Raw genomic sequence first — 22,513 nt, forward strand, 5'->3', positions numbered from 1 at the left:
TATAGTTAATGCATTATTCAAATCTGGTTGAGTTATAAAATGATAAGGTCAATTAAGATAAATATGCATATTCAGGTACCTAGAATGCCCCCATTCATTTTAATTTGATAAGCAAATGTATGTAAATAAACATGTGAGTTGAATATTAATGACATAGAATAATAAAATAGTTCAGACTGTACGTATAAAATCAGGAACTAACAGAAATAAAGAAGTTATGCTCAAAGCAATACATTTTTATAAACTTTGTATCATTAAGATAATTATGAAATCAGCAAGACTTTGAGAGACATTGGATATTTTTTATTAATCTATTTTGAAATGATAATCTCATTTATTTGAAGTAATTTCCTCATCTTGAACTGTTTCTTTACTGTAACTTCAAAATAATATTACATTTTACAATAAATATATTCCTGCCTTGTGGTTTATTGTTCTGTACTTTGGAGGTAAAAGAATTAAGAAAAATAGCATTTTCATAATAAACCATATATTTAATCCCTTTCTAAATGTTTCCTTTGGAAATTAAATTGCCTAGACACATCTTGATAATACCATCAGTTCACATTCTTTCTTCCTCAATTAATTTACTTATAAGAAGAAAAAAATACAATTATACTCATCAGGCTTGCTATGATATTTTATTGACATTAATATCATTAAGTCACAGAAATTTTAATGTCAGTTATTACAAACATTAAAAATAGAAATGAAACTGAAAAAACATTTTGCTGAGATGTTGATATTCTATAACTTCAACAGCATCTTCAAGATGAGCAAAACTTACAGTGAATGACATACTTGAAAATCCCTGGTCCATTTTGCAGACCTCAAAGGTACAGTCGACTTTCAAGGTTCTCTGTTAAAACAATATGTGTTTTTAATAAATTTTGTAAATAATTTTTAAAAATTACAGGTGCAACCCCTGACAAATGTCAGTTTTAAAGTCATCTTTAAAAGCAACTTCTTACCGTACTTCCCTGGTGATTCAGTGGTTCTGACTTCATCTTCCAATGCAGGAAGTGCAAGTTCGATACCTGGCTGCGGGGGCTAAGATCCCACATTCCTCATAGCCAAAAAAATCAAAACATTAAATAGAAACAATAATCGCCAGTCTATGTCTGACGCAGGATGCAGCATGCTTGGGGCTGGTGCATGGGGATGACCCAGAAAGATGTTATGGGGAGGGAGGTGGGAGGGGGGTTCATGTTTGGGAATGCGTGTAAGAATTAAAGATTTTAAAATTTAAAAAATAAAAAACTAAAAAAAAAAAAAAAAGAAACAATACCGTAACAAATTCAATAAAGACTTAAAATTTTAAAAGTAACTTGCCAAATATTAGCCTCTCTTTATTCTTCTTAGATAAGAACTTTTGTAACCTGCGTTTTGAGATCACTGAATAATTATTACCTACTTCCATGGTTTAAGGCTTCCCTGGTGCTTCAGACGGTAAAGCATCTGTCTGCAATGCTGGAGACCCGGGTTCGATCCCTGGGTTGGGAAGATCCCCTGGAGAAGGAAATGGCAGCCCACTCCATTATTCTTGCCTGGAAATTCCCATGGACGGTGGAGCCTGGTAGGCTACTGTCCATGCAGTAGCAGAGTCGGACACGACTGAGCGAATTCCATGGTTTAAAGGGAAAATAACTTCTTAATAATTAAGTTTTATCATTATTATTGGCATCGTTGTGAGTTAAATGTGATGCAGAATCATTAAAAAGTGTGCTAACTCTAATCCTTGTATGTTTTGGTTTTTGTTTGTACTTTCAGAGACAAAGACATAGCATGGCATAAACATGGCACAGTTCTATTACAAAAGAAATGTTAACGCCCCGTATAGAGACCGCATCCCTCTCAGGATAGTCCGAGCGGAATCTGAACTCTCACCCTCCGAGAAAGCCTACCTAAATGCTGTGGAAAAGGGAGATTATGCAAGCGTCAAGAAATCCCTAGAAGAAGCTGAAATTTATTTTAAAATCAATATTAATTGCATCGATCCTCTTGGAAGAACTGCTCTTCTCATTGCAATTGAAAATGAGAACTTGGAACTCATCGAACTCCTCTTAAGCTTTAACGTCTATGTTGGAGACGCCCTATTACATGCTATCAGGAAAGAAGTTGTGGGAGCTGTCGAGCTGTTGCTGAACCACAAAAAGCCCAGTGGAGAAAAACAGGTACTTGCATAAATACTGGTTTTCATTTATTTTACATGCAGAAGGTTTCTATGGATGGTCAAGTTCTTCCCCAATTTTAAGAAATATTAGCACTGAAATAAAAACTATTATGATGGAAAACTACTGCTAAGTACACATTTTATACTCTACAAAAGTCACCATCACCTGCACCTCTTACCCTGGCTAATCAGACTTTAATAGAACCAAAGCAAAACTAAGAAACCTATGGTGGCTTCTCATACATTAGGGACATGTTTATATAATAGTATATAAATTTTGGGGGAGTGGCGCTACTGTGTATATGTGGGGGTTTTCTCCTTGTCCTTCATTTTCTGAACATTCTGCAGTAACAGGCTGAATTCTTTTGCTAATTTTCCTTTTAACCTTCTTGCCTGTTTTGGAATTCTGTATCTTAATGCTAAAGTGAGTTGTACATCTAACTCTGATACTGTTTTTTGGCAAACTCTAATGGATTCTTTTAAATGGAGACAAATTTTTTTAAAAAGCAAAAAAGTTTACTAGAAAATAACTGACTGTAGATTTAATATATCACACTTACTATTGGCAAAATGTAGCTGTATCTTAATGTCATCAGTAGAAACTAAGCTAAAATGGTACGTGATTATAAATACTATCTGGTTTTAATTCCTGTTATCTTCCTATTTTTTACCCCTAAGGAAGTGGAAAAATCATAGACAGAAATGAATAAGGAATCTATTTTTGTCTGTCTACATTATTCCCTGGTACTGCCCTGTATCTGAACTATCTGATCCTTTATCCTTCCACGTTGAACTCTTCACTTCCCCACATCAAGCCTCATTGACTAATTGCAGAAGACATTGCATATATTTCAGCGGCTCAAAATCTGTCCTTTCAAGTAAAATCTTATAAAAACAATTGTTTTTACACCTCTAGCAGTTTCTGTTCTATTTGATAAAGGTGCAAATATTTTCTGCAAATGACGGTGTTGGAGATTACGAGTGAAATGACACAGAACAAGACACACAAGAGACAGACGACATGCACACTCCGGCCGGAGGAATAGAACTGGGCAAAAAACTAATTGCCGTTTATTATAAAAGCCTTCTAGGCAGAATTCCAGACTGCATGAATAAGCCTTTTCAGCACAGTGCAGGTGCATACATGTTATCATGGAGCAAAGGGGAGTAAAATCCTAGTCTACTGCAGAGTCTGTACAAAGCCCTCTATTCCTTCTTTATCATAAGAAGGGAATGCTCCCTCATTTGCAAGGGACCATTAAACTCAAGGCTGTGTCCAGACTCTTTGGCAGAAAGCCTCGTTTGCAAGGACGTCCAGCCCTAGCAGAGAGGCCCATTTGCAGGCACATCTCTGCTACCCTATTAACCCTTCATCTCCCCCTTTTTTATTTGCTTTTATAAATTGTAACATGGTCTGGATCTTCTCTGCTTCGTGCTTTAGTTGTTTCCCTTTCCGCCATCGCCGGAAGACTGGAAAAGCAACACGACATAAAAGTAATATAAACACAGTGTTCCCAAAAGTAGTCCCAATTAGTGAGGATACATGCCCTAATGGATTTAAGTTATTCATTCCTTCTTGAAGACATTTTAGCAAATCAGACCCCATAATGTCAGGTAAAGTCCTGCTAAAAGTAGACAAAATTTGTCGTTCCAGGTCCATAATCTCCGTAGTGAGATTTTGATGCCCAGTCAAGGGTCGTTTTACTTTATCCCATCCTTCACTCATGTTAAATGGTGCAGGTGTTATACAAAACTGAGAAGAATTCCAATCACATTTCAACACACTTTGTGTAGATAAAACAGCCAGTTGATCTCCAAGCCAGGAAACGGTGTGTTGAAGATTGAGCGTGTCGGTAGCAAGTTGGGCATCCAAATCTCGCTGTTGTTGCCATAACAAATGAGTCTTTATGCCAGTCCTGAATAAAATCAGCTGTTTGAATTCCTTGGTGTAATGCAAGACCTGCCACTGCTGCTGTTGCAGTTACTGACGCGACTGCTAGAATCGAAGCATTGACCACACCAAGCATACGTTGAGATCGGTATAGCAAAGTCTGTACAGCGGTTATTAGGTGAGAAACAGCAAAAGAATCCGACCACGGCCGAGTCAGATTTATAGGTAACCATACTTCTGTCTGAGCCTTAACAATTACTAGCGAGAAATTGGAATTATAGGCTCATCTTTCAAATTCTTCCCACCAAGACTGATTTACACATTGAGTTAGATTACAATAGTCACATGACACAGACCCCGCAGTATCATTCTAGGTCCAATTTCCATATAACAATGCAAAAGGATATTTTACACATGCCATTGCAGAATAAGATTTATTAACATGTAAATTAACATGGAATGGACCGGAAGAGTCACCACTGTCCAAAGTATAGTTTCCTGACCAGATAGCGAGATTACCAGAAACCGCCCATAGTTTCCAAATATCTCCTTGAATGTGCGGATATCCTTGCAATTGTCATTGAGGAGGGACAAGTGCAAATTGCTGCCATTTAACTGTTTCATTACCATTGCCCATCAAAGTGCTATTTGCACGATGCCACCTAAGAGATTTATTTGACCATTTTTCTCAGAATTGCCCATGATCTGGATTCCAATCTATAGTGATGGCCCCAGAATAATTCATGACTTTAAAGGGTCGATGACCTTGGCAACGTTCCCACTCCAAAGATTCTAGAGAAGGAACAAAAAAGTTAACAGGACATAGTGACATGTGTTTTCCATTATGAATGTCTATCGGTTCTGTCGAGGTGCTAAATCCCCTGGTGGAAACAAGCACAGTAAAAGCAGCAAAATGGTAACTATTATATTTTACCCCCCATGTATTATAAGAATGATGAGAATGTTCCTTGGTGGACAGACAAAAGGGGTGTCCTCCCATACATAAAGGAATACCTTCCACTGCAATGGTCAAATTACTAATATTATATTGTTGTTTATGATGAGATAGTTGTTCTATTCCCCCGCAAGCTGGCGGGGGAAAGAAGGCAATCTCATTAGTACATACCTGCACTTCTGGTTCCCCCCAGAAAACTGCTCTTACTAATGGGGGATTAGGTATATGTGCCCAATATGTATGATTACTTGCCGATACACCGATTACCTGACATGTCACCACCGCCATCGTGGCAAGCAAAAGATTGGTAGGATTCAGAGGTTGCCCCGCCTTCATTAACGTCTTCTCTGCTTCCTGCGTCAACCTCTTCATTTGACCCCATGTAGGAGGTGTTGCTTCCCTTGTACGAGAAGTAAGGCTTCTCTGTATAGTAAGCTCTTCTAATTTTTGAACAAAGGGATCAGCCATTGTTGATTTTGATCACTCTTGCTGGGGTCCAAAACCTGTAATTATCAACAGAAATGAAAGCATACCCTCGTCCCAAATATATTAATGATGTTGGGATCCAACCTTTCTCTTTATCTTTATACCAAATAGGCGTATTCAAGATCTTCTTATCCTCTTCTTTCCCTTGAAAATGCAACTCTGCTGCTGATAGATTTCCCTTGCTCCAAACATTCAAAAAATTTAGGGTAAGTAAGGTTTTATTCAGAATGTCTTTAGGTTTCATAAATCTCTCTTGTTCCCCCTTTTTTATTTTTTCAAGATAATCAAGCAAGGTACGATTAGCTCTTTCAATGATAGCTTGCCCTTGACTATTATAAGGAATACCAAAAGTATGAGTTATGTGGTATTGAGATAAAAAGTGAGCTAATTTTGCAGATTGGTAAGCAGGTGCATTATCAGTTTTCAATTCAATTGGTAATCCCATAACTGCAAAACAAGAGAACAAATGAGTAATAACAGCGTCAGCCTTTTCAGAATGTAATGCAGTGGCCCATTGAAAATGTGTGCAAGTATCTATAGTATGATGCGCACATTTTTGTTGTCCAAAGGAAGAAATGTAAATTACATCCATTTGCCATATCTGATTTGCTTGTAGTCCTCTCATGTTGACACCTGGTGGGGTAAATGGCAAAGCAAAGGGTGCACATATGGAACAAGAACGAACAATATTTTGAGCTTGTTTTCAAGTAATAGCATGAGATTTTTGTAACCCTTTGGAGTTGGTATGTTGTAAGAGATGTTCTTGTTTTGCTGCTTCTATAGGATAAAGTAAGGCATCAATTGTAGCATTTCTGGATGATAAGGGTCCAGGAAGGGCAGAATGTGCACGGATGTGAGTAAAGAAAATTAACTCTGAACGCTGCAAGAGCAATTGTTGTACTTGGTAAAACAATTTATCAATAGCTGTTTTAAGAGTCAATGGAAGGGAGACATGGAGAAGCTGTAGGCAAGAGAGAACAGCATATCGAGAATCTGAAACAATGTTAATAGGAAGTTGGGGAAAATCTTGCAAAACTAAATAGACAGCCCATAATTCAGTGGGCTGTACAGAAGAAAATGAGTGAGGGAGAACCTTGGAATTTTCCAGGGTCCAATATCCAGCAGTATTTTTATTTGCACCTGTAAAAATAGTGGGTCCCTTAACTGGAACATCTGAAATTGGGGAATGAGATATATTTTCTCTGTTAATCCAGAGAAAATCAATCAATTTAGATGATGGATAATGATTAGAAAACAAATCAGGATATGAGGCAAGAGAAAATTTCCAGTTTTCATTAAATTGTAAACATCGAGATATTTGAGCAGTTGTTAACTGAGTAACAATCTGGTGTGGTTCACATCCTGATAATTGTAAAATACGATGGTGACCCTTCTGTATAAGGAAGGCTAATTTATCCATATATATAGTCAATTTTTTGGAAAAACTGTTAGGTAAGAAAACCCATTCTATTAATCCTTTTTCTTGAGCAATTACACCAGATGGGGAATAAGAGGTATGAAATATTATAAAAGAAATAGGTTGAGATGCATGTAAGTAAGTCAAAAAGCCATCATTTAGTCATTGCTCAACAAATTGAAGTTCCCGTAAAGCCAATGGGGTTAAGGTCCGGGGGCTATCCAGAGCTGTATCTCCTTCTAAAGTAGAAAACAAATGTCATAATTGATAAGTAGGAATCCCAAGTACCAGGCGTAGCCAATTAATATCTCCCAATAACTTTTGAAAATCATTTAAGGTTTTGAGATGGTCTCTTCTAATTTGCAACTTTTGGGGCCTAATTCTATGTTGTTCCAATATTGTCCCTAAATATGAAATAGGAAAGTCCTTTTGAATTTTTTCTGGGGCTATTTGCAAATTGTATAGTCTTAAAGCCTCCTGTACTTTTAAAAAGAATTCATCACGTTCAGCAATACTAGGAGCTGCCAAGAGGAGATCATCCATATAATGATATAGACTATAATTGGGGTATTCTTGATGGAGGGATTGTAAAGAGCGAGCTACGAATTCTTGGCATAAGGTAGGACAATTTATCATTCCTTGTGGTAAGACTGTCCATTGATAACGCTTAACAGGCTGAGCATGATTAAGAACAGGAACTGTAAAAGCAAATTTATCTCTATCTTGCAATTGTAGGGGAATGGTAAAAAAGACAGTCTTTAAGATCTAACACCATTAAGGACCAATTCTGAGGAATAAGAGCTGGAGAGGGGAGTCCCAATTGTAATGCTCCCATAGGTTCAATACATTTATTAACTTCTCGTAAATCAGTTAACATTCTCCATTTTCCAGATTTCTTTTTTATAACCAAAACAGGAGAATTCCAGGGTGAGGTAGAGGGCTCTATATGACCAAGTTGGAGTTGTTCTTGTACTAATTGTTCTAATGCCTCGAGCTTCATTTGTGGTAATGGCCACTGCTCAACCCATTTTGGAGTATTAGGTAACCATTTTAATGGGAGTGCTCGAGGAATTTGAGCAGTGGCTACTAGTTTTCCAATGGAATGGTTACAGAAGCCCCCAAAGGAGAGAGAAGATCTCTTCCCCATATATTAATAGGTATATTTACAGTATAAAAGGTAACAAACACTGATCTTCCATTATGGAATTGACATCGCAAGGGATGGGTACTCTTCCAGACATCTGCAATGGAGCCCAATCCCGTCAGCATTAAAGGGCTTTTTTCTTTTTCCCAATCTTGGGGCCATTGTTGAGAAGAAATGACTGAAACATCCGCCCCTGTGTCTACTAGTCCTTCAGAGTTGTTTCCCTGTATAATCAAAGCGAGAACAGGGCGGGAATCTTTGATAAGCATTTCCCAAAATATATGTCGCCCAGTACTTCCAAATCCTCCTGTTCATTCATTAGGAAGAGCCAAAAAGGGATGATAAGATAGGAGAAGTATTTGAGCAATACGTTCCCCAGCTAACAATGAAAGTGTGGTAGAAGTAGAGACCATAATTAAAATTTCCCCAACTTAATCAGAGTCTATTACCCCAGGAATTATGGTTAAACCTCTCAAAGCCGCGCTGCTATGGCCTAATATCAAGTCAAAAGTGCCTTTAGGCAGTGGTCCAAATACATTTGTTTTTAATTTATAAATGCCTTCCCCTGGTGACAAAAGAACATTATCAGCTAGTGGCAAATCAGCAGCAGCACTCCCTGAAGTAGCAGACCGTTAAGTCCGAAATCATCATCTGAGGTCCTTTTAATGGGGCATCGACTCGTAATGGTTGTTGGGAGGGAATAGGGTTGGGGCAGATGGGATGGGGAAGAGGGCAAGGAGGAGAAGTCCCCGGTATTGTTCCTGGGCCCCAAGGACTTAGGCCCGCAGGATAGTTTCCCGGTATCGGGTTGCCTATTTTGTCTGTTTTAGATCTGCATTCATTAGTCCAATGAAACCCCTTCCCACACTGACGGCAAAGTCCAGGAGAAGTCTTATTCTTCCCAGCAAGATATCTGTCTTTAGGAATTGCACCTTGATCATCTTTTAATTTCTGACATTCTCTTCTCATATGACCAGGTTTTCCACAATGGAAGCAGTTACCTCCCTTTTGTGGTCTCATAGCTTTGGCCAAGGCTGTAGCAAAGACATTAGCCTGATGCTCAGTTCCTCCTACTCCTGAGCAGGCTCTGATATATTCAGCTATAGATGCACCCTGTCCCTTTAAAGGTCCCAGTATACGCTTGCATTCAGGATTTGCATTTTCAAATGCTAAAGTTTGTAATAATATCTCTGAAATCTCATCCCTCCCTATAGCCCGTTCCACAGCTACCCTCAATCTTGCTAGAAAATCAGTATATGGCTCATTGGGGCCTTGCATTGTTTTAACAAAGGAGGGCTGGGCGTGGCCAGTAGGCACCACACGGCGCCATGCTCGTAAAAAGACCTGGCGGACTTGTTGTAAGTCCTGATCAGAGTATTGAGTCTGTTCTCTTAAAGCCCGATATTGGCCCTCTCCCATTAGCTTGTCCTCAAGAGGACCAGGGGGATTCTGTCCCTCATTAATCTGAGCCTGCTTTCTAGCTTCTTCCCACCAGCTACGAAGTTGCAACCATTGAGACCCCTCCAAGACAGCTTGGGCAATAGATTCCCAATCTAACGGAATGATTAATTTGCCTTTTCCCAATGATTCCAGCATAGCCAAAACAAAGGGAGCTGAGGACCGTACTGCGCTACTGCAGCCTTAAGATCTTTAAAAAATTTATATTCCAAAGGAGCGTATTATATTGTACATTTATCACATTGCCATCCTGCTGTCTCTGGATGGGAAACAATTGTGGGGAGCAGGCAAGTCATCATCATGAAGCACAGACAAAGGAAAGGAGAACCGACAATGTTCCCTGCCCACATCGGGCCGATTAACCGCAGTGGGGAGAAGAGAAGCACAAGCAGGAGCAGAAGGTGTAGATTTTTTCTCCTCCTTAAGGGATTTCCACCATTCCTGGAATAGATGGGTCATTTCTTTAATCTCTTTGCCCTCCTCTGACAAAACCAAAGAAGCCTCCAAATCTGATTCTGAACTATCCAATGTTTCACCATTTACAGGAGGAGGCTCATTTGTATCCTTGCCTTCAGGCGATGCAGAAGCCCCACCAACGTCTGACACATCCCCATAAATTATTTCTCCCCTCCTTGAAGCATTAGATTTCGTTTCATTATCAGTAGAGAGCAAGGTCAAACCCTGTGTTATAGCACTACACGAAGTCCATAACTTCAAAGGGATTACATTACCCTTCTGATGTTGCTTTCTCAATTCCTTTTGAATTATTTTCCATTCCTTCAAGTTTAACTGTAACTTAGTTTGATATTGAAACCAATGACAATATTGCTCCACCAAGCGAAAGAGCTCACTCAACTGACGAGTTGAGGCTTTAATGCCTATGGAGTGGAGAAGCCTTTGGACTAACTCCATGTATTGTGCCCGTAATGATGAGGAATTCCCCACGATTTTTTTGAAAGCTCCCCTCTGCTAGGGTGAGGAATTCCTCACAATTTTCCCAAAAGTTCCCCTGCTATGGATTTAAAATCCCCCCGGGGTTACTCACCCTTTCGGTTTCACTCGAACCCCACGTTGGGTGCCAGATGTTGGAGATTACGAGTGAAATGACACAGAACAAGACACACAAGAGACAGATGACACGCACACTCCGGCCAGAGGAACAGAACTGGGCAAAAAACTAATTGCTGTTTATTATAAAAGCCCCCTAGGCAGAATTCCAGACTGCATGAATGAGCCTTTTCAGCACAGCGCAGGTGCATATATGTTATCATATAGCAAAGGGGAGTAAAATCCTAGTCTACTGCAGAGTCTGTACAAAGCCCTCTATTCCTTCTTTATCACAAGAAGGGAATGCTCCCTGTTTGCAAGGGACCATTAAACTCAAGGCTGTGTCCAGACTCTTTGGCAGAACACCTCATTTGCAAGGATGTCCAGCCCTAGCAGAGAGGCCCATTTGCAGGCACATCTCTGCTACCCTATTAACCCTTCAGATGGACTCTTAGAGACACTGTTTGTGGTTTACTCACTACGTCGTGTCTGACTCTTCGTGACCCCATGGAAAGTAGCCCCACCAGGCTCCTCTGTCCATGGTATTTCCCAGGCAAGAATCCTGGAGTGGGTTGCCATTTCCTTCTCCATGGGATCTTACCAATCCAGGGATTGAACCTGGGTCTCCTGCACTGAAGGCAGATTTCTTTACTAACTAAGCCACCTTAGAGACATTACATTATTTTAAAGCAAGACCTGCTGTTGCTATTAATGCCGTTATCTTTGCTTTACTGGAGGACTTTGATCAGAATCATTGCCATGATTAGGACAAGAATTTCAAGGCTGGATGTCTCCTGAAAGTTCTCCCCAAAAGTCCGTGTTTTTTGGCCCATTCTATGTCTCAACATCAGGCATCCTTTTCCCTCACCTGGCTCCAAACTTTGATAAAGCAACACTCCACAATGACAATACTTCTTTGCTTTTTGCTTTACTGGTTTTTAATTGTTTCATATCCAGTTGTTTGGGTTACCTTCCCACCATATTGATCTTGATTATTTATAAAAGGTAGTAAAGGTTTGCAAAGGTTTGAAATCTGGCAGTAGTCTGAAATATCCCAGGCCATGTATTTCTGGACGATTTCTCTTGTATCTGTTTGTAAGACAAGAATTTTCCAATTTGTGCTATCCTTGGCAAGGGTGGACAAGTAGTAGTAATGTTTAAAGACATATATTATGTTATATCCCAGTTTCCCACTACTAGAGAAACACCGGACACTTAGGAATGAGTAGGAATCTGTTCTTATCTATGTAAGTTCAGGTGCTACTTCTCCAGTCATCTTGTGAATTTGAAACATCTGCACAATCATACTCCTAAAGTATTTGCATTTCTTAATAACAATGATCTTATATTGTATACCCTCTTGTTTATTATCTATAAGAGCAACCATGAGACAGACTTGGGACTGTGTGTCTAGATCATTTAAGATTGTAACAGGTCTATAGAACAAAATTGCTATTGTGTTTTTCCTGCTTATTACTATATAATCTTCTTAATTTTATTGTCTAGAGAACAGTGACCAAACTTTTCAGTGTCTCTTTAGTCAATGACATTTGTGCTGGCCAAAGTAATTTGGTGTCTGGAGAAGATATCTGCTATTATGAGATTGTTTGTTGGAAGATGTTCAACTTCTGAGCTAAACTCTAGTCTGACAAGTAGGTCTTGGCTTCTTAGAGGCACTTGATCTGGAACCCTGATCATTAATAAAAGGCAGTAAAGGTTTGCAATCTGTCAGGAGTCTGAAATATCCCAGGCCTTGCGTTTCTGGAGGATTTCTTTTATATCAGTTCGTAAGCCAAGAATTTTTCTTTTCTGTTTGCACATTCTAGACTCTTCAGCAAAGACACTGAGAATCAACAAAAGTTGTATCTTTTGGTTTGAACTTTGTAATTTGGAAAGAGCAACTCCAGCCTACCTCAGAGTTCCTGGTATCTTGTACAATAAAAGAGAAGTTGTTACACCAGGAAATGTATACAGTATGGCACATAAAAGAGGTCCTTGGGGTTTGTGGGGGAGAGAGGGGGGCAGACGAACCCCATTAGAGCCTGGCTGTTTATCTGTGACTTACTTAGACAATGCATCTCTTAAGTGTGGCCAACATCATTTGGAATAAAAGTTTCCATTAGCCAGCATCTGGTAGGTAACAAATAAATTCTTGACAGGATTTTTTATCTCATAAATTAAATTCCTTAGAAGATTCTTGTGATCATGAAAGCCATTTTGTGTTTACTCTGTTTGCCTAATTTGCAGTCTTACAGGCCACCCTCAAAGACCCTGGAACATATTACCATTAATTTTGTTGAGGTCACTGAAGCTGAGTGTTATAACCTAAGAACAGTAATATCCAAGTGGTCAAAATCAGCATAACTTGTCTTAAAATGAATCAAGGAAAAGGATCTATTATTAAAACACACAAATCTAATGATCAGAACACTTACTTAGAACTTAAAATGTGACAGATGTGGATCAGGAAATAGACTCTTCTTTGACGAATGTGTCACGTGTTAATTTCTTTCTCTGGAATAAGATGCAAGGCATGATTGCCTCCTGAAATCATGGGGGCTTGAGATTTCAGATTACTCAGCTTATTCTTCCAGTACATTCACCAGGGAACAATTTACAATTTGCATATGCTTTTTGGGCCAGGTCTGAGCCCTGTCACTGGGGAGGAGACATGATTTTTGTTTTCTAGAGTCTAGTTGTGAAGAGAGACAGGAAAAATATCACGGGGATATGAGTAAATGTAATCACAATGGTGTTGGAGAAGACTCTTAAGAGTCCCTTGGACTGCAAGGAGATCCAACCAGTCCATTCTGAATGAGATTAGCCCTGGGATTTCATTGGAAGAATGATGCTAAAGCTGAAACTCCAGTACTTTGGCCACCTCATGTGAAGAGTTGACTCATTGGAAAAGACTCTGATGCTGGGAGGGACTGGGGGCAGGAGGAGAAAGGGACGACAGAGGATGAGATGGCTGGGTGGTATCACTGACTCGGTGGATGTGAGTCTGAGTGAACTCTGGGAGTTGGTGATGGACAGGGAGGCCTGGCTTGCTGCGATTCATGGGGTCGCAAAGAGTCAGACACGACTGAGCGACTGAACTGAACTGAACTGAACTGAATCATAATGGAAAAAAGAAATCAATCCTTGGGTAATTATGAAACTAAACTGATTAGACTTGATAAATACAAAATATTACTGGATGGAGGGCATCGGGGGAGCAGGAGAAAGGCCTGAAGGAGGAGTATGAATGTTTGGTTTATAACTGGGGAAAGTTAATTCCAGTAGCTGAGGTAGAGACTCTAAAAGAGGTGTATGAGACCTGCTTGGATATACTCAGCTTTTGCTTTATTGACATTGACATCTAGGAAATTATCAGACATTTTAGCCTTAAGAAAGGGGTTTGGGATTGATATACAGATGATAGGGAGGACCTTGAAGTGCATAAAGTCACCTGTCTTCCAATCACTTTGACATTAGTTGTATGTCCTTTCCCTTGTATATTGTTTAAATGTTTATGATGGTTAGTTATTATGTTAAAAACTTTTCTCAATGCCGCATCTAATGAAGATATTTAGGTTTTTCCAGATAAATAGATGGGCACAGATTATTAATTATTTTCTTCCCTATTTCATGTACTTCTTCATAAATCAAGATACTGAGTCCTTAGTGTTTTCATTTTTACTATAAAAAATGAAAAGAGCAATACTTTATTTCTTTTCATGTAGTATACAGCACGGAGAACCTGTCATTCTCCACACTGGGCAGGGAGATGGGAGATTATGTATTCTTACTGAGACTGCTTCCTGGCTAGAATCATTACTCTGATACTCTCTGCTGATTTTACTGAACTTTTCTTTAACCTCCTTAGTGCTATATTTCTCCATAGGGAATAACCAACAGTGACTTCTCAGCTCCCTTTTTTCAGTCAATTGATTGGTTACTTGACTTCTAATTATTTCTAGCAGACCTTTCTCTTTGATGTCTTCTAAGGCCAGATTCAATTTCAGTTTCAGCTGCTTCAGTAAATGTTCATCAGAGGCAGTACTTTCTTTTTCACTCTTCACTTAGACACTAGTACTGAATCTTCTATACCATCAACATTTCTGGGAGGGCTTCTTACTTCAGTTTGTGGGATCCCGCCCCAAGAGTCTCTGATATAGCTGGTCTGGAAGGGGTCCCTGGGACTTGTGTTTCTCCCAAGTATGAAAGTGACACTAATGCTTCTGGTCTGGAGACAACACTTTGAGAACTGCTGACTTAGAGAATGTTGAAAACTACAGAATACCTATAGTTGTATACCTCATGTTACGTATGGTTGCATTATACCATGATAACCTTGCTTTTGGGAGATTTCAAATAACTATCTTAAATACTAGTGATTAAGTGGTATTTAATACCAAATAATTTTCCAATTTCACTAATGCATTTATTATATTTTCCCTTCTTTGGGAAAAATACTTTGCTAAACATTACTTATCCATTCAGTAGTTAAGATCCTAGAGTATTTCAGTTGAAGAAATTTTGATTTGAAAGCCCCACTAAAAAGAGTATCAAATTTTATAATTTCAAGAGACCTTGGAGATCATCTAACCCAATCACTTTGTTTTATAGAAGAGGGAAAAGTATTGGGGATTTAACCTGACCAAAAGAATCTATAAACCAGTATCTAGCATCCAACCTGCAGATAGCCTGAATGATGAATATTCATTGAACTTGTCATCATGCCAGTAATTCATGATAAGAATTTTATTTGCATTATTTCATTTCATCTTCACATTATCTGGTGAAGGTTGGTCCCATTGTTCTCCCCATTTACAGATGAGGAAATGAAAGCACAAAAAAGTATTAGTGACACATCCCAGAACACAGAACCAGGAAATATCGGTGCTGGAACTCAAGAGTCACGGAAAATCATCACCAGGCTATCTGGCTCCAGCCACTGTGCCAATTTGGATAAGAATCATTAAAATGATTAGCTAATTATCCTATTTAGGATATGAGTTACATAAATTTAAAAGAGCCTCTAGAATTACATACTTACGCTGTGCCTCTATCTTGTCTATTATGATACCATTTATAATTTAGTTGCTCAATAGATACTAAGTCATTAGAAGTAATTAGAAGCTATGAAATGCCAGGGAAGAGTAGAGTTGAGTGACAGAAATACTGACTTCTAGCCCTGTTCAACACTTGCTAACAGGACAAGCCTCTGAAAATCATCCTGAGCCTTGGTTTTCTCGGTATTAATTGGAATCATAGAATTAACGTACTTGCTTCTTTAATGTCTGGTGGTGTTAAAGTTCTGTAAAAGTGTTTCACAAGGTGACATGTAATAACAACATAATATACTGTTATTACTATATTATGTCATAATCTCTGTCTTCCTATTGACAAACAAACATACTAATAATACAACATACACTAAAAGATAAAGTTCAGCACTGGCAATTTACCTTCTGGAGTGCATGCCTTCTTTTTCATTTGAAAAATGCAATTATTGGAACTAGAAACCCTATTTAGGGAGAGGACAGGATAATTTAATTGTTTACCCTTTTCCTTTCTATCTCAGTGCTCCTAGGGGATTTCAAAAAATAATTTCTGTGGATATGCTAATGCAATTTGTGGCTTTAGAAAGAGTACCTATTATGTAATCAGGAAATCAAAGGATGAAATAGGAGATTGGCATGGGCAAGTTAATGTAAATATGTATCCAACCCATGACTAAAAATAAGGGACGTTTTTAATTGATATCGATGCTAATAAATATATCCCTGGCTACTGGGAAGAGAAAGACTTTACTTTTATCTCTTGTCTTCATTTGATTTTAGTTGCTAGACTTTAGAGCAAGTAATTTACTTCTGCAGACTCATGAATCTCATATAGTCCTTTTTAAATGTCCTGTGCTAAGGCAGCCTATATGTTCTAGTCTTTAGAGCTGCCCCTTGCAGAGTGAAAACATTTCCACTTCCTCAGTGGTTAACCAGCTGAGGTTACCCTTTTTGATTTGCTTCTGTTACATTCTGGATATTCACAGTAAGTGAAACTAAATACCATCATCATATTTACTATCAAAATTCAGAGAGAGAGTGAAGGCAAGAGAGAGAGGATTATAAAGTATTAAAGATGTTCTCCTTCCTGGTGGTTCAGATGGTAAAAAATCCACCTGCAATGAAGGAGACACGGTTTCAATCCCTGGCTTGGGAAGATCCCCTGGAGGAGGGAATGGCAACCCTCTCCAGTATTCCTGCCTGGAGAATTCCTTGGACAGAGGAGCCTGGTGAGCTACAGTCCATGGGGTCACAGAGTTGGACATAACTTAGTGACTAAACAACAACAACTTCTCAAAATACTTATCTTATTGTGAAACATAGCTGGATACATCATCAATTATCCTTTCTTTATTTCTGGATGGAAAATGTCAATAGAAAATGTTTATAATATTGTCCACCATTAATATGAAAAAGCTGAAAATTATCCCCAACATGATCTTTATAATGTCAAATAGAAACCAACGTAAAGTATTTTGACCAATAAGTACTTTGAAAGTCTAAAAATTAAATTGATTCCTATTATTCCACAGCAGGGAATTTAAATGCTGTTACAACATAGATAGAGCCTAGATTTCCTTTAGTCAGTTGGCAAATGGCAATCATGAGTGATCTGAATGATTCTGCCCTAAATGGAAGAATTTTTAAAAGATGGACTATGTTTCACTGTTAACATGATAAAGTAGTTTAAACTAACTGGTCATTCTGACTCATAAGATAATACACATTGACATTTTCTTTTTCTTGATGACCAGCAAATTATAGATAAGCAGTCCTCCAGAATTCTCTTGTTCCTTCCTCTCAACATATCACACTTATTATAAAAGTCATCAGCATCATCATTAAATATTTTTGGAATGCACAAGAGCAAAAAGCTTTCAGCTCCTTCTGAAACTCAAGTGAAAAATAGAGGATAAAAAACAATCTCAACCAATAAAGCAATGCTTCAAGCATTGAGGCATTTCCATCTGATGGTAAGAAAATACAAGAAAGAGTCCTTATTTTCTGTTTGTGGACAAGGAAGGAGGGAAAGATGGTAAAGAGGTTCGAGAGAGAAAGAGGTGGCTGTAAATCCTATCTTATCGTCTAGGCAAATTGTTTGAGCCTTGACTTTCTCATAAATAAGAAGGAGATAATAGTCCCTGCTCACCATGTTGTTGTAAAGATTAGATGGTTAGCACACTAATAGCCTACGGAGTCGCACAGAGTCGGACACGACTGACGCGACTTAGCAGCAGCAGCAGCACGCTAATATGGCTGGCATTTAGAGAGCTCAGTACATGCGCCTTCACCTTGATGTCATTTGAGCATTTTATACTTATTCAGTTCAATTTAATTAAAAATGCTTATGTGTGTGGAAGAGGCTAAAAGTTCTTCAAAGTAAATTCCTTGAGAAGCCTTAGCACTTGTATGAAGACTGAGTTTATGTTAAAGTAAGAGAGAGGGTATACTGGTGGCTCAATCAGTAAAGAAGCAGTCTGTAGTGCAGGAGACCAGGGTTCAATCCCTGGGTCAGGAATATTCTGCGGAGAAAGGAATGGCAACCCACTCCAGTATTCTTGCCTGGCAAATCCCATGGACAGAGGATTTGCTGGTGACAGTCCATGGGGTTACAAAGAGTCAGACACGACAGAGCAACTTTCACTTTCACTTCAAGCGCAAGGGGAAACTAAACTTTGAAATGTGAGCTTTGGTGATAAACTTTTGGGCGTTCAGTTATTTTGTTGTTGTTTAGTCACTAAGTCATGTCCTAGCACAGCACAGTATATATATATATATATATATATATATGTGTGTGTGTGTGTGTGTGTGTGTGTGTGTGTGTGTGTGCATGTGTGCACACGTGTGTGCTTGTTCAGTCATGTCCGACTCTTTGTGGCCCCGTGAACTGTAGCCAATGGGACTCATCTGTCCATGGGATTCTTCAAGCAAGAAAACTGGAGTGGGTTGCCATATCTTACTCCAGGGGATCATCACAATCCAGGGACTGAACCCAGGGCTCCTGTGTCTCCTGCATTGCAGACAGACATCACTTGCTGAGCCCTCGGGGAAGCCCGTGTGTGTGTGTGTGTGTGTGTGTGTGGAGGTATCCAAGGTGGAGGTCCTAGAACCCATCCCCAAAGATACCAAGGGATGCACACATATCCATGTACAGCTACACACACATATATGCATGCACACCCCTTCATAATAAAAATAATGGAACTGCTTCTCTTAAAAATCATAGATGGTTTCTGACGTTTGAAAGAGATTCTAAAGTTTATCTGGAAAAATTACCTAGAATGTTTTTCACCAAGCACGAGTAATATAGAATCATATTATTCCTCTTTTCCAGTTTCAAATGATTTTAATGCTCACACAGATCAGCCTGATTCAGTGTGAAAGGAGTCTTCTTGTACAAGGGCATGAATATCAGGTGGTGAGGGTCATTGGATGCCAGTCACAAATACACAGCAAAATGTTAGTATTAGTTATCTCTGAATATTGGGATAGAGTGCATGTTTTTCTTTTTTGTGTTTTTCTGTCTTCTCTAAAATCTCTACAATGAACATATATTATTTTCAAATTGGAAAAATATATGCTTCTATATACATATCTCTGTGTATATTCATCTTAATTGTTGTTTTAGTCCCTCAGTCATGTCCAACTCTTTTGTGACCCATTAACTGTAGCCCACCAAGCTACTCTGTCCATGGAATTTTCCAGGCAAGAGTATTGGAGTGGGTTGCCATTTCCTTCTCCAGGGAATCCTCCCAACCCAGGAATCGAACTCTCGTCTTTTGCATTGGCAAACGGATTCTTTACCACTGAGCCACCAGGGAAGCCCTATGTATAGTTATGTACAGGCACATTGATCTTGGAGAAACTGGGTATATATGCCATCATCCACACTGACAGGCCTAGCAAATGTGGAATCATTACATTATTCTTGGTACAAAGTCACTGGCTTTTGCTCCTCCAAGTTCACTGGAGTGAAGCAACTCAAAGAGACAGCAAAGTTAGGAGAATGGTCTGGGTGAGCAAAGAGTCAGTAAAGGAATCCTGCCATTCTTCTGGTTATTCTGCTATCTTTAAAATTCCTTTAGCTGCCTCTGTGGCCAAGATAATGTTAAAATATGACCACATAGTAACCCTTGACCTCAAGGAATCTAATCTAGCAATCAATTGCAACTTTGAGATAAATAGAAGTAATAATTTATAATATGTATACTCATCCATTTTGTTTTTTTATACAATATTGATTTTCCAATTGTATTTACATACTTCTCTTGCATATTTTATTCTAGAGTATCAGAGCCCATTCATCTTCTTTATCATCTGAGGTATCTTTGATTCTTCTGGTCTGACCTAAAGCTACCAGCTTTAGGAAAGAAACTTAAACTGTATTCTAGCCAGTGCTTTTCAGCGTAAACTTAATGTTTGACTTGCAAGTAATGTTTATTAAATCGTGTGTTCTAGCACCTGTTTTGGATGACTTTTACTTCATTATACCATGATCTCCTTAAGCCAAGCCTATGCTGCCTGACTATCTCAACTAAAAAGCAAAGATTCAAACTGAACTTTGGGAAATCAGAGGGCATTTTGATATCATACTTATACCACCTCTCTCCCCCTCTTTGGCCCCCACTTCCCCAACACACACATACACACACTGACTCCTAGAACCATTACCTTGTACACGTATGGAGAAAATAAAATTTATACTAGTTTAGGAAACTAGCCCAAGATTACTGAGATTATTCATTCTTGAGCCAGGATTAAAATTCACTTTTTTTGGACTAGGATCAAATATAAATATTTATCATAAACATTACTTTAATTCCAGCCTTTAACATCAGGTAGAATAAGGAAAAATATAAATAAAAATATAAAAATTAAAAAATGTTCTAAGGCTTAATTTTGTATAACAGGAAATGTTTCCTGGTAGGAGAGGGCCAGGTTTGGATTTAGACGGATAAGAATACAAGTCCTAGTTCTACCCCCTTACTACTTGCATGACACAATGATGATTATTTAACTTGAAACAAACAAGCAAAATGGTAATGGCTACCTCTCAAAATTATAAGAATTAGAAATTTTAAGTACTTCATGTAAAGTGGAGCTTCCCTGGTAGCTCAGAAGGTAAAGAATCTGCCTGCAATGTGGGAAACCTGGGTTCAATCCCCGGGTCAGAAAGATCCCCTGGAGAAAGGAATGGAGAATTCCATGAACAGAAGAGCCTGGCAGGCTAGAGCTATAGTCCATGGGGGTCGCAAAGAATTGGACACACAAACTGAGCAATTTATACTTTCGGGTAAAATAAGTGCCTAGTGTATTGACATTTGAGTTAGTATTGTCAGCAGCAGCATTCCTTCATTCATTTCAGAACCAAGTAGCTAATTTGATTTATGTCTAAAGATTGACATTTCCATCACGATGCTCAGTAATGGTGATTAGGTGATGCAGAGCTCAGGAGGCAAACTCCCCTGTCCCTGGGATTCTCCAGGCAAGAATACTGGAGTAGATTGCCATTTCTTCCTCCAGGAGATCTTCCCAACCCAGGGATTGAACCCACGTCTCTTCTCCTGTTTCGGCCGGTGGGTTCTTTACCGCTGAGCCACCTGGAAAAACTACAGTGAAGTCTAAATAAATATAGTCAAAATATGTTGCTAATTATCAGATGCAATGTAGTTTCACTCTGAAAACAGAGAAGGAAAAAGAAAAATCATGATAAAAGAAAATGATCAGCGATGATCTCATGGGAGAATAAACAAGTTCCTTTAAGGATATTTTAGGGAGTATGTGTTCAGAGAAGGCAGGTCATTTAAATGCAACATTATGAGAATAAATGCAGAACATCTCCTTCCATAAATCACATTGTTTCTTTTAATAAAGATGAGATAAAGCAGATCAAGTTTGTTTTGACCGCACTTAAGGAAAAGACTGCCACCTGGTGAATATCTGAGGCCTTTAAAAATACATCAGTATTAGTTTAAACATCTGGCATGAACTCAAAATAATAGTCACACACTACATTATTTTTCTTTACTTTTTAATGGATTACATTGCTTCACACCACCCTATTAGCAGAGATTTTGTAAGGCAGCATGAATGTCACAAGTTTCCATGACATTTATCCATTTTTACCTGGTACAAATGCATATTTTATAGGTCACCTAATTCAGATGAAATATTACCACCAAAAGTAAACAAAAATTTATAAACCACCATGATATATTTCTTTGGATTTCTTTACTTAATTCTATAGAAAAATGACAAAAATGATATTTGGGATCACCGTAATGCTGATACATTCCATTCTTTACAGCTCTGATCCAGAGAGCCAAGAGCAGGAGTAGTCATTTTTCATTCTGTAACTAGTGCTGTAGTCAGAATCTGTTTTGATTTTTCCTAGAGCTTAGCTTTTTCTGTATATTTTATCTGAGCCTTAAGAGATGAAGAATTAATCCCCAAAGTTTTCTTATTTTGGTGACATATTCCCCCTCCACCTATCCTGATACGTACTTTTGACACATTAAAGTGGAGGTTAAGAAGTCTCTTAGCTGGTTGCTAATAGAACTCATAAATTTCTGAAGTCTTTCATTCTTGTAGCTGAAGATTCAAGTTCACAGCTAAGGAAACTCAATGGAGAAAAGAAAAAAATATATATATATATGATTCTTTCCTTTTAGCTGTGTATTTCTTAGCACGCAGTTAAAAACCTAGGTAATATTTTCTTTAGCTGTGGATGAAATAAAGCCATCGTTCCATTCAGAGGACCAGGAGCCCATTGCTTTTCTTTAGCTGAGAAAGTCCAGCTACAAGGCTGACATGACTTAGCACCTGTCTCTTCTCATTAGCTTCACATTTTTATTTCCTAGAATTTTTCCAAGTGTTAATTTGGTTATTTTTGTG

General features: G+C 38.5%; 1 protein-coding gene across 9 annotated transcripts in view; it reads left to right on the forward strand.

Moving 5' to 3' along the window:
* TRPC4 (transient receptor potential cation channel subfamily C member 4) overlaps positions 1-22,513 on the forward strand; it is a 212,039-nt gene that overhangs the window by 59,991 nt on the left and 129,535 nt on the right. For 6 of the 9 annotated variants that reach the window (XM_060394387.1, XM_060394393.1, XM_060394392.1 and 3 more), the window contains one exon: positions 1,771-2,174. In XM_060394387.1, coding sequence (XP_060250370.1) covers positions 1,797-2,174 — 378 coding nt within the window. In that variant the 5' untranslated portion in view covers positions 1,771-1,796. Of the gene's footprint in view, positions 1-762; positions 837-1,770; positions 2,175-22,513 lie in introns of all 9 variants that reach the window. The other 3 variants (XM_060394389.1, XM_060394394.1, XM_060394391.1) reach the window with 1 other exon arrangement.

This window comes from Ovis aries, chromosome 10 (assembly GCF_016772045.2).
Source record: "Ovis aries strain OAR_USU_Benz2616 breed Rambouillet chromosome 10, ARS-UI_Ramb_v3.0, whole genome shotgun sequence".
Classification (NCBI taxonomy): Eukaryota; Metazoa; Chordata; class Mammalia; order Artiodactyla; family Bovidae; genus Ovis; species Ovis aries.